General features: G+C 43.6%; 1 protein-coding gene across 15 annotated transcripts in view; it reads right to left on the minus strand.

Moving 5' to 3' along the window:
- Nucleotides 1-402: 402 nt before the first annotated feature.
- Nucleotides 403-12713, minus strand: part of TLE1 (TLE family member 1, transcriptional corepressor) — a 107002-nt gene continuing 94691 nt past the window's right edge. For all 15 annotated transcript variants that reach the window (XM_063649625.1, XM_063649624.1, XM_063649626.1 and 12 more), the window contains 6 exons: nucleotides 9741-9990; nucleotides 7517-7764; nucleotides 4402-4549; nucleotides 2217-2367; nucleotides 1168-1244; nucleotides 403-1025 (listed from right to left, as the gene is read on the minus strand). In XM_063649625.1, coding sequence (XP_063505695.1) covers nucleotides 918-1025; nucleotides 1168-1244; nucleotides 2217-2367; nucleotides 4402-4549; nucleotides 7517-7764; nucleotides 9741-9990 — 982 coding nt within the window. In that variant the 3' untranslated portion in view covers nucleotides 403-917. The remainder of the gene's footprint in view (nucleotides 1026-1167; nucleotides 1245-2216; nucleotides 2368-4401; nucleotides 4550-7516; nucleotides 7765-9740; nucleotides 9991-12713) is intronic.

The raw sequence follows: 12713 nt of genomic DNA on the forward strand, positions 1-12713 counted from the left end.
AGAGAAAGGGAAAAGAAAGAGGAGATTGGGCCTTCCTAGAAAAAGGAATATTTTGCCTTCCAATGAATCACCAGAAAAAAGTAGAGCTTTAATTTGTGACCTTGAATCACAATAGTATCATAACAAAAGAACAAATCTTGATGAAGTAATTTTACCTTCCTAAAAAAACTGTCATTAGTAAACCTTCAATTACTCACAATTCCTAGTCTTGAGTTCCCAGTAACTCAAGCTTGTGAAGGATTAGGTTCTAATGCAATGGGAGCCTACCACCAAATATATTTATAAAATAAGCAGTGCAATTCAAAACTTCCTCTAACAAATGTATAATCTTTGCTTATAAAACCCACATTGATGATCCCAAAGCTTTAATAAAAAACAATAAAGAAAGAAAAGGAAAACCACTTATTGGTACTAAAGCCTTTACTGTAATAAACCAAATATATTTACAATTTATACAAATGTTTAACCTTCAACAAAAATACAAAAAAACATTTCACAAGATGCAAAACCAGGTAACAAGTTCATTGGAGATACCACTGCTCTACAAAGGACGGAAAGTGAGGTGAACTGCAAGGAACAGAAAGGTAATCTCACACTTGGGCAAGGCGTGATCCCCAGATCACCCAGAAAGAAAGAATGGGCTGTCACGTGAGTCAGCAGATTCCGTTCCTCAATCCTACAACCCATGGCCCCTCTGTCCGCTTGGCCTTGGTGCTCCATTTGGTCTATGTAGACAGGTGACTTTCTGCTGATGGACTTGTCGCCTCCTCTTTGTAGACTCAAAGTAGTTTTGTGTCAAGGTTTGGAAACAGGTGTTTGTAATTTTTTTTCTCTTTTAAAGTTACAACTTTTCTATTTCTACAAATTCAAAACATTTTGGCCCAATTCAACTATAAACGTTAAACCACATAATGTTTTCAGTAGATGACTTCATAGACTGTAGCCTTCTTGTCCCCTGAGCCAGTGACTATGTACTTATCATCCACAGAGATGTCACAGCTAAGCACTGACGAGGACTCTTTGGACTGGAAGAGAAAACAATGGACATGTGTTTAACGTGGAACAACGGTACTCAGAGGCCCTGCTCCCTCGGAGGCACCTTCACTCCTGGCTTCAGAGGCGACACTGTGGTCAAACTGGGGATCTAGGTGAGGAGTACTTACTCACCTGGAATATGCTGGCTCCGTAGGGGGTCCGCCAAGCATTGAGGAGGTTATCTTTTCCAGTACTCACAAACCATTTACCTAGAATTAGCAAAGGAATATCTAGTTTTCACAAGGTTAAAATTCCTACTATACAATTAGCAACTTGGACTTAATCAAACTAAGAACATTTTTAATATATGAACTATCATGCCCTAAGGACTGGTCCATGATATGAACAGAGGTTTTAATCTGGGCTCCTCAGTGATTTATCAGTGATCTTGGGTATAATCTAAGAGGTATCAGCCTCCTTAGTCACTGGATACAGGACTAGTAGCATCACATCCAACACATGGTAACCCTCAAATATAGAAATCAATGAAGAATGTGTTCTATTTTAGTCAGTCTCCTCATGATAAAATGGGATTAAAGATTCCCATCTTTAATGAGAATTAAAGGATTAAACATCCAACTTAAGTAAAATGCCAGTCACATCATATATAGCATGAAGAAAAATGCTCAATAAGTGATAGGCACTCATCCACCCATCCATCCATCCATCCATCCATCTATGCATACTGTGAACAGGTATCTGCCCATCTGCAGCACACAAGAAGGGTCTCCACATGAACTTCTTCCCTCTTCATCCTCACTGTAGAGTATAACTAAGTGTCTGCGTATACCTAAATATCGACTTCTCTAACCCTGGATTCCTCATCATGGCCAGCTCATAATGACTTCCACTGCCCATGCTCCATTCTTCAATAAATCCCCACCCACCCCTCTTCAGAGTAGAAACTCATTGTCGTCTCCCAACCCCCCCCCCCAAAACAAACTTGTGTCCAAACTGTGTATTAGGCAATCACATTGCCTGCTGACTTTTCTCAAATTAGCAAAACAGACTGAAACAGACATTGCTGTGCTCTGAAGGGCATATTAAAACAATAGAATTATTGCATCCAGCTGCTCGGAGAACAACATTTTTTCCAGATTATGATCTCTACCATATTTTTTTAAGAAGCATTTTCCATTTGGGCCATCAACGGCCTCCAGTTTCCTTTTGGCTGAACTCACCACAGTAAGCAAATTTCAGGGACAGCACGCAGCTCTCGTGCAGGTGCAGCTGGTACTTGTCAGGCTTGTTCACGTGCAGCACCTCCACATTGCTGCTCTCCATGCCCACCGCCAGCCACTCCCCGGTGGGGCAGTACCCCAGGGAGAAGATCTACAAGGAGCAAGACAGGCTCACTCATGATTCCGCCTGATACACTTAGGAAGGGAAGATGCAATGTGAAAAGTGGGGAAATAGCAAGAATGGGGGGAAGTAATCAGCCAAGTCCAGACCGTGGGGAGGTCCACAGGGCAAGTGATCTAATGCAGATGAACCAAGTGTCAAAACCTTTAGGAAACTGGAAACATCTGAACCCCTCTGTCCTTTGGGATAAAATTAAGAAATGATTCCTAATAATAATGGCATTCATCTGTACATTTTAAAGGAGGTTTTACCTTTTAGAGACACTAACTGAAATATGATCATATATCACCTATCAAGGGGGATACGTTCTGAGAAACGTGTCGTTAGGTGACTTTTTTTTTTTTTTTTTTTTTTGAGACGGAGTCTCGCTCTGTCGCCCAGGCTGGAGTGAAGCGGCATGATCTCGGCTCACTGCAAGCTCCGCCTCTCGGGTTCACGCCATTCTCCTGCCTCAGCCTCCCGAGTAGCTGGGACTACAGGCGCCTGCCACCATGCCCGGCTAAGTTTTTATATTTTTAGTAGAGACGGGGTTTCACCATGTTGGCCAGGATGGTCTCAATCTGACCTCATGATCCGCCTGCCTCAGCCTCCCAAAGTGCTGGGATTACAGGCATGAGCCACCGTGGCTGGCCTCGTTAGGTGACTTCATTGTGTGAACTTCAGAGAGTGCACTTACACACACCTAGAAAGTGGAGCCTATCACTCGTAGGCTAGGCTACAACCCTGCACAGCATGTTACTGTACTGAGTACTGTAGGCAACTGTAGCATAATGGGAAGTATTTGTACATCCAGATACATCTAAACATTGAAAAGGTACAGTAAAAATATGGTATTATAATCTTAAGGGACCACTGTCACATATGCGGTCTGCCCTTGGCTAAAAGGTTATATGGTGCATGACTGTGCTTATGGATAAAATGATATGCTGCTGGAGTTTATTTTAAAATAATCCAGTGTTTGGGGTGGGAATGAGAGTTATCATATGGCCAAATAACTTAAAGCTGAGCGATGGGCATGTGGCATTTATTGTACAATTCTCTGTACTTTCATAAATGCTTGGACATTTGCTGTACTCATACGTATTTGAGAATTTCTCTAAGAAGTTTAAAAAAAAAGGCAGAACAAAAATTGTATCCTGCTTATGTTGGGAAAGAGTGAAAACAGCAAGACTAAGAAACTCAACAAAATGTTAACAGGAATATGAAATTTAGAAGTATATATGCTTGTTTTCTGTTTCTGTCCTAGTTTTCTGAGTAGAATTATTTTTATTACAAAACAAGGTAAAAAATAAATGCCAAGTCATGATCAAAAGAACAATTCTACCACCAGAAAGCATTTGAAATGGCAAACACTGTTTTTTCCAAAACAAGTCTACATTCAGACATTGGACATCAAAATACTTTTCACAATCTACAAAGCTGCCATTTATATATTATTCCAAAAGTCTGCAAACCTAGTCAGCCACCAGTTCATTTTCTAAAGGATGAGGAATAAAACGGGTATCACTGAGGTATCTGTGCATTTTTTTTGAGCTCTCTGGTGCAGGGTAAATAAATGAACTTTCAGAGGAGCTGTGACTTTTCTCTACTCTTAGTGACATTCTGCAGATTTCTCAAGTTCTATTTATTTGGGAATCAAAAAATCATCTCCTACTCCTGCATTAGATGGTGAGAATATGTGCCACAGATCAAACACTGCTGAAGGAAAACTATACATTCTTCAACGTACAAATCCCTTAAACAAACTCATATGTAAATATAACAGAGAACACGCCTTAACCTACAGGATTCTAAAAACCACTCTAGGAGTTTTGGGGAAGGTAGGGGGAGGGTTGTGAAGGAGGAGGAGGTGGTGGTCATTGTTTTAAATTAGTTATCTCAAATTCAGCCCTGATCTGTTTGTCCAGCCACTACCATCCCAGGGTAAGGAGGGAGGGTTGTGAGGAGGAAGACACACCCCAGCCACCTCCCAGACTCCAGGGCAGGCAGAAGCCACTCAGTCACCTGGGAGGTGAAGTCGTGCTGCTGCAGCTGCCGCCCCTCGCGCAGGTCCCAGGACCTGACTGTGTTGTCCAAACCGCCCGTCCAGAGCTTGGTGCCATCATTAGAAATGTCAATACAGCTGGCTCCGTCTGTGTGGCCCTGGAATTGCCTGATAAAACAAACCAGATTGAATAATGATTTCCTGCCAGAGCTCAAGGTAAACACTGTTGTGTTGTTAGTTTTGGACCGTGTGTGTGTGTGTGTGTGTGTGTGTGTGTGTGTGTCATCCCGCCAGTGTCTGCTGATGTGCAAGATCAAACTAACCTTCCCCTGAGGAGGAGGGGAAACAGCACCTGCGATTGTCTTTCCCTTTTTTCACGATCCAAGTGCTAAAGAAATGGAATGCCACTGCAGGTCACTACCCAGAACTTAAATATGCTACTCTGACAAATCCGTCTGGAAGGTAAAATTCTTCCCCAGGTCTGGAAAAGTGTTTAATTGTTAAATAGAAAATAAAAGACAAACACACAAAATCCCAATTGTATTCCTTATGGGAAGATAAAGGTCTTTTCTTTAATCGTGCAGGCCTGAGTCTGTGAGAGAAAGAAATGGGGACGTTACAAGCACAGGGTGTACAGAAGCATTCCTGTTTCCATGAGTGAATCAACACAGCAATGCCCTACGTGCCAACAGAGCATGAGCTCATGTATTTACTCAACCTTGCTTTCTGTGTTAGAAAGAGCCCTGCATTAGGAAATCTGGACCCCCAGAGACAAAGGGTCACGCATGCCGGCCTCCTGACCTCAGAGGCATTGGGCAGAGACAGAGGTAATTGCTCAGGCAGACCCATGGGCACCTCAGCAAGACTCTGCCTCCAGCGGAGCACAAGGCTGTTCTTTAAAGAACCTTGTGCTTCATTCAAAAATTGCCACCAGAAACGATCAGCCAACAGGGATCTGCTGAGCACAGATGCTGTGCAAGGCAACAAACAGAGCTGCTGAGGGGAGGTCAGTGTATGCCCCAGGAGGAACGGTGACTGGTGGACTCAGTTCTGCATACTGAGAGGGAGCTGGTGGGGGAGCGGCCAGAAAAGGCGAGCAAAGTCTAGACCCACCCTCAGAACCAGGCGGGATCCAGTAAAGAACTGTGTGGGAATTTCAACAACGAGAAGAAAGTTACCATGCTGCTTCTTCCACCAGGATGCCCACACCTTATCATTCCTGTACAGCTCCAAACTTTTAATCTGAGCTTGGATTTTAAAGAGTGCAAGGGAAGGAAAAAGCACCACACTGCCCTAAATTCTAAGCCAAGACGTGAACCATCACTTTTAAAATCTTCTTTCTGCAAGCCATCCCCAACTTCTGCACTTTAGGATCCAGGTTGAATCCTCTCCTGCGGCCATGCAGGTGGACCTCCAGTGTTTCTGCTTGCTTCCCAGATGTCCCCACAGAACACCCAGGCCTGGAGCAGTCCCTGCTTCACTTGGTCAAAGTGTTGCTTTTCTTCCCTTCAAACAGCTCTGGAAATCCAGTGACCCTCTGACTTCTTTTGACCTTTCTAACTCATTAAATGCTGTTCCTCCTTGACTGAAAACACCTTCCTCTGCTGACATAAAGTACGTGGGGGCTGCTCCCCCATCCCTCTGCCCTCTTTCCATCCATATACTTCAGCATTACTCTCAGGCACATCCTATGACTGTTCAGAACATGCTGGGTTACAGTGGATACAAAGACATTCAATAGGCTGTACATGGCCCTGTTACATGCAGCAGCCACTAGCCACCTGTGGGTGGTCCAGAGAAAGATTTGTAAGACGCTACCCCATTCTATCCAACAGGTATTTACTCCCCAGGAGCCGGCATGGAGCAAGCGTTCAGAGCACAGACAAGAGAGCAGAACGCCTGGGCCTCGACTTGGCTCCACCACATCTGACTGTGTGACCTGAAGCCAGTAACTTACCCTCTCTGAGCCTCAGGCACTTCATCTACAAAATGGGGCAAATAGCAGGGCAGATGTTATGAGGACTAAGTGGAGGAATATTTGAAAAGTGCTTAGAATTGATATTTTGAAAATGCTACTTATGGAGTTTAAAAAAAAGAAAAAAACAAGTAACTTGCTAGGATAAGAGGTTGAGAGGGCGTTCGGCTCTGGCTCCATTATTCCATTTTGCTCACCTACACTACCCAGCAAACAGAAGAGGAAAGTAACTGCCGCATTGTCACCCACACGCAGGGACCAGGCCCGGCTCAATGACACTTAATGGATTTCTACAGCAGAGGTTTGAAGAGAGTGAGCTGTCATGATGACTTCTGGAGCCCGTCCCTTCTCTGTGCAGCATGAGAGGGGACTTACCAAACAAGCCACAGACCCCAAACTGCGCCATCTGCAAGGATGGCTTCCCAGCGAAGATGAAACAAGAGTAAAACACATGCTCATTTTACCTTTCATGTTTCATTCGTGCTTACTTTAAAAAGACTTTTTGAGAACAGCTCTGGTGTGAGCAATGACTTCTGAAGGGGGCATTTGGTGGGGGAGCTGAGGAGAGACACAAGGGTACCAGAACTGCAGCTGCTGCTATGGTGATGGGGCCGATGCCAGGACGCCAGGCAGAGGCCTGCGGGCTCCTGGGTGGAACCACCGCTGGGCAGGTCTCCTATTTCATTATTGAGATACTTTAAAACCATTTTGTGGGCAAAATTCATAGAATCTCCTCTTCTCATGTCCCTTTGTTGATTTTCTGTTATCTTTTATCAGCTGGCTCTTGTCTGCACCAAGTTCTAGCCAAAGCCCAAAACATCTAGTATCAAGGACCTTTTGTGCTGCTGTGTAATCCACATTAGGCCACCCCTTGGCAAAAGCCAGAAATATTTTTGGAACAAGTTTGGAGTCTGTATGTGGGCTGAAGAATTGGCACATTAACAAGATAGAAAGTCTCTGGTGACACCAGGCATAGTAATAAGACTGTAAGCCCCCCAAAGGCAGCAACACAGTTGTCTTTGTTCCCTCATTACCTAGCCCCATGCCTGGCATTCAAGAGGCTCTTACTGTGTGGGCTGCGGGCAGCCAGAGAGAAGCAGAGGTGATAGGCCCAGCTGCTAAAGAAGCGAACCCCTCCTTAGACGACCATCTCTGCTCACCTCACTAGTGTCTGGTTGTGCAGATCCCACACAGCGATGTTGCCGTCGCTGCAGCATGAGAAGCAGACCTTGGAATCGGGGCTGATGGCCAGGGCGTAGCAGGCGGGGGCCGAGGACGTCAGCTCCGCCTTGATGCGCGGGGTCGGAGCCGCCAGGTCCCAAATGGACAAAGTACTGGCTTCCCCTCCCACTATGAGAGTGCAGCCATCAGGTAGCAATTTACAGGAACGGATATAATTGTCTCTGTTCTGCAAAATAAACATAATTCATTGCTATAAGGAATTACCAAGCAATCATAGCACCATGTTCTCTAATGGCTGTCTTGGTTTTTTGAGTTAAGAGTGGCGTTTCATGGACACTCTAACAGAGCAAGAGTTCTCTAGTCAAGATTGGAGTCCAAGTACAACTGTCTCCTTCAAAATAGTAAACAAAACAAATTCACAGGAGCTTAGGTAACTGCTTCTGGTGTTCTGCATCACAGAGCTGAAACCATCTAGGTATGAGGTACAGGTGTACACATAGTTCCCTGAGAAGAAACCACTTTTCCAAGCTACTTTATAAATCTACCTCATCGCCCTGCATTATTTACTGCTTGGAAACTGCAGGCCCACCCTCTATGTTTCGGTCTTCGTTATGCTGAGCACATTACCTCATTAGTCAGAAGGATTCTTGCTAAGAATTTACCAGAGCTGCTTTCTCAAGTTGTCACGTGGCTGCTGTTATATTTAAGCCCCTCAATGCAAAGGCCAAAGAACCTGATAAAAGCAGGCATCTTTCCATCAAAACCAACACATATGAAGGGGCTAGGGGTGGGGGGCCCTCATATGATCAACCCCTGAAAGATGCAGATATGGCTGAAGTTTGCTTACATGCTTTTAATGATGGACTATCTTTCAAAGATTAAAGAAACTTTAAGCACGTCACTTCAACAAAGGATACTCCTACTGCTATAGAATATTGGGCCATATTTAAATACGAATTTCATGAATGAAGATATTTTGAAGTTATTTGGTTTTTTTTAAAAATGCGCTAATAACTACTCTAAAAAAATCTGTGTTTCAAAAACACTGCCACTCTGCTTTTTGGAAACACTTTCTCCGGAATCCTTACAATTTTCCAGGCAGGCAGTGGGTACGTGGCACCATCTGCAACAGCAGAGTGCAGGCAGACACCACGCCAGGGCAGGGCAGGGCAGGGCAGCTCAGAGTCTGCTTAAGGCCAGTAGTATGTGCTCTGTAAATCCTGGGGTTATGGTTTAGAGATCGGAACATGGCCGGGCGCAGTGGTTCACGCCTATAATCCCAGCACTTTGGGAGGCCGAGGTGGGCGGATCACAAGGTCAGGAGATCGAGACCATCCTGGCTAACACGGTGAAACCCCATCTCTACTAAAAATACAAAAAATTAGCCGGGCGTGGTGGTGGGTGCCTGTAGTCCCAGCTACTCGGGAGGCTGAGGCAGGAGAATGGCGTAAACACGGGAGGCGGAGCCTGCAGTGAGCCGAGATCTGGCCACTGCACTCCAGCCTGGGCGACAGAGCGAGACTCCATCTCAAAAAAAAAAAAAAAAAAAAAAAAGAGAGAGATCGGAACATGTCCCAACATGTTTTATGTCCCTGAAAAATGCTAAATGGTATTCTCAGGCTCTGAGCGGACGTGGCTTAGGTACTCTGGGAAAGCCTTCTCACTGCTCTCTTTCGTTGATGGCTGCCCCGGGTCTTTGCAGTGACAGCCTTTAACCCTTTCCTGAAGTTAAGGTCATAAAACCTAACCAGCTCTCTCAGGTCTCCCTTAAAAACACAGACCCTGTTCAGAATGGTTTTTATGCCATGTTATCAAATATTTACTATTCTATATTTATCTAAAGGCTATAGGTCAATTAAAAACCGAGTGGATGGCAGAGATCAGAGTTCAGGTCAAGGTGTGCTTTTGTCCATTAAATGGGAAACTCTCTTTTGTAATACACATCCATACATGAGGAGAGCCTCTGTAAACCACTGTAAACTATTTTTTAAAAAGAAATCCATCAACTCTGGGATTTAGCCAGTACAACAAATGAAACCTTCGCATTTAAATGGGAAGCCGAGGGGGTTAAATACCCAACACAGGAAACAGAAGGGGCTTCTATTTCCTTATAATGGGAATAAAACCCAGGCCCACACAGCTATTTCCTTATTGAATCTCCAGGGAGAAATTGCCCTTGTGCACCAGTTCCTGTTCACTCACCAGACAGTCAAGCTGGGAGACAGGACTCTTATTGCCAGGGTGGCTGATGTCCCAGACCTTGACGCAGCCCTTCCCGCCCGTGTACACGTGTCTCGTGGGGTTGCTGATGGTCACTGCGCACACCACCTCCCCATGGTTGAGGGTGTTGATCTGGCGAGCATGCCGGGGGATTCCGGGTCCGATGAGGGCGTCGGGGGGAAAAGGGACAGGCTGCATCTGACCGTCTGCAGTAACGTGGAAGGAGTATGCACTTTTGGAAAAATGATTGGAGAGAAGACAGAAAACACATTTACAGAGGAAGCAGTCATTATCTCGGCAATGTGCTACAACTATGAAAAAGATGAGAAAAAGGAAAGATTTTCTTGTATAGTTTCCTTTGAAATCAATACAAATTGAAGTATTTACTGATGGTGTAAATTTAAAATAATTAATAGCAGAAATCTAGCGTGTACCAAATGACATATATATTGAACTGTATTTAAAATTTTTTTAAGGGTTTTAAATTGTTCTTACCCATTCTGTAAAGCATTCCCTCAAATCTCATTATAAGACACTTAATGTACTTCCAAATGAACATAAAATACCTCCTTCCATGTATCTTGTGTAATTGTATGATTTCTTAGTATAATTTTAAATGATTACTTTCCCTGCTAAAGATGAACTAATAATAACTAAACAGAGTAGATAGTGTATTTCAACAGCAAAAACAACCCCCCATAAAACAGCTTTCTAAAAATACCAGTTTATGGTTTGGACTTCAACTTTCTTCTGCTTAAGGAAGAGAAAATAAGATATTATCTTATATGGCTTTAAACAGAGATTCTAGGTTTCCTACTCAACAATCTTCCTTGACTACCTTGGTCAGGAACGCCATCATATAAAACAGCAAAGTGCCCAGCTAAAAAACTACTCTTCCCTGGTCTCCTTTAGCCTGGCCTGCCTATGTTCTGACCAATGAGGTGTAAGAAGAAGCTGTTGGATGGCATTTTGAGGAAGTTCTGAACTTGAAAGAGGGGAGAGGGATGGGGGATATGGGAACTCTCTGTAACTTTCCACTCTATTTTGCCAAGAACCTGTAACTGCTCTAAAAAAATAAATAGGGAGAGAGCATACATGCCCTCTTCTCTTCTTCCTTCCCACTGCCTGAGCTAAGAGCAAGACGACTGGTACTCCTATGGCCCCTCTGGGCCACAAGTTGATTTCAAAGACAGAAATCAATTGCTGGATAGCAAAGACTTGGAATTAACCCAAATGCCCATCAATGACAGACTGGATAAAGAAAATGTGGCACATATACACCATAGAATACTATGCAGCCATAAAAAAAAAAAAAAAGGATGAGTCCATGTCCCTTGCAGGGACATGGATGAAACTGGAAACCATCATTCCCAGCAAACTAACACAGGAACAGAAAACCAAATCCTGCATGTTCTCACTCATAAATGGGAGTTAGACAATGAGAACAATGAGATCGTGCCACTGCACTCTAGCCCAGGCGACAAGAGCGAGACTCCGTCTTAAAAAAAAAAAAATTATGCACATTCTACTTTGAAGACCACTACTTCCACTTTCTTAACTTGAAATCACTAGGAGAGCTAGAAGTTCAAACCATAAACAATAAGTGAAGTACGCACTGCTTCCTCCTTCCCATTACCCTCGAGAAAGTCTGGGCCCTTTCTGGAGCTTGTCATTGGCAGCTTTAAATATAATGTAAACACCATGAGTACTAACACAGAGCTTAAATTTTCATTTTAATACAAACTCAAATTTTGTAAAGTAACTTAGCAAGCACAAAACTGAAAACCGATTATGCCAGGTCTCTACCACCCTGCACTTTAAACCCACATACATTTGCTTGAAAATAAAATGCATGCTATTATCTTCCCTCCATAAAAGCAAAACATCAGACACATGAAGACTTTTAAACTTCCCCTCCACTCAACCACAGGACACAATCTCAATCTGTTATCTGCTGGCAAATTGGTTCCAGTAACTAATAGTAAATAGCTTTTTGGCCCAAATCCTTAATGTTACTCTTAATTTGAATGAATAAGCACATATAATGGGAACCATGGAGACAGTCCTGGGAAATAAATACACATATAAAAACAACACAGCTCAAAGCTCTCACATCACCAAACCACTCAATCTCATTTTTTATCCAACAGGATTATTTGGTGTCCTTAGCAATATATCGGGTCCACATGATATTTCAACATGCACATTATAGTTAGTTGAACAGGAACCTATGACACTTATTATGGGATATTTGGAGTCATAATCAAATAGCATTTTGTTGCCCTTGAAGACTGCCACAGAACTATGGGAGTTTAAGTCTATTCATATCCTACAAGAATTCTAGGCTTTGAAGAATACTCAACGAACAAAGTCCAGTAGCCAAGTTCTATGACTCAGAATCAGGCTCCATGCTCTGGGTCCAAAAACAACAAAAAAATAGCCAGGTGATACTGAAGAAATGACAAGTAAATTTCCATAAAATTAAACAATTGAGGCTGGGCGCGGTGGCTCATGCCTGTAATCCCAGCACTCTGGGAGGCCAAGGTGGGTGGATCACGAGATCAGGAGATCAAAACCATCCTGGCTAACAGAGTGAAACCCCATCTCTACTAAAAATACAAAAAAATTAGCCGGGTGTGGTGGCGGGCGCCTGTAGTCCCAGCTACTCAGGAGGCTGAGGCAGGAGAATGGCGTGAACCCGGGAGGCGGAGCTTGCAGCTTGCAGTGAGCCAAGATCGTGCCACTGCACTCCAGCCTGGGCAACAGAGACTCTGTCTCAAAAAATAATAATAATTTTTAAAAAAAAGTAAAACAATTGAGTTGCACATGATTTATAAGGATGGTGGTTAAGATGGAAAAACTGCTTCTCAAAGATCTCGGTGCTATGAGAGAAATGACACATGTGAGGATTAGTTTTTCTCTGTGTACCACAAATCAAGCTGGGCGCCTCCAGGT

Source organism: Pongo pygmaeus, chromosome 13, assembly GCF_028885625.2.
Source record: "Pongo pygmaeus isolate AG05252 chromosome 13, NHGRI_mPonPyg2-v2.0_pri, whole genome shotgun sequence".
Classification (NCBI taxonomy): Eukaryota; Metazoa; Chordata; class Mammalia; order Primates; family Hominidae; genus Pongo; species Pongo pygmaeus.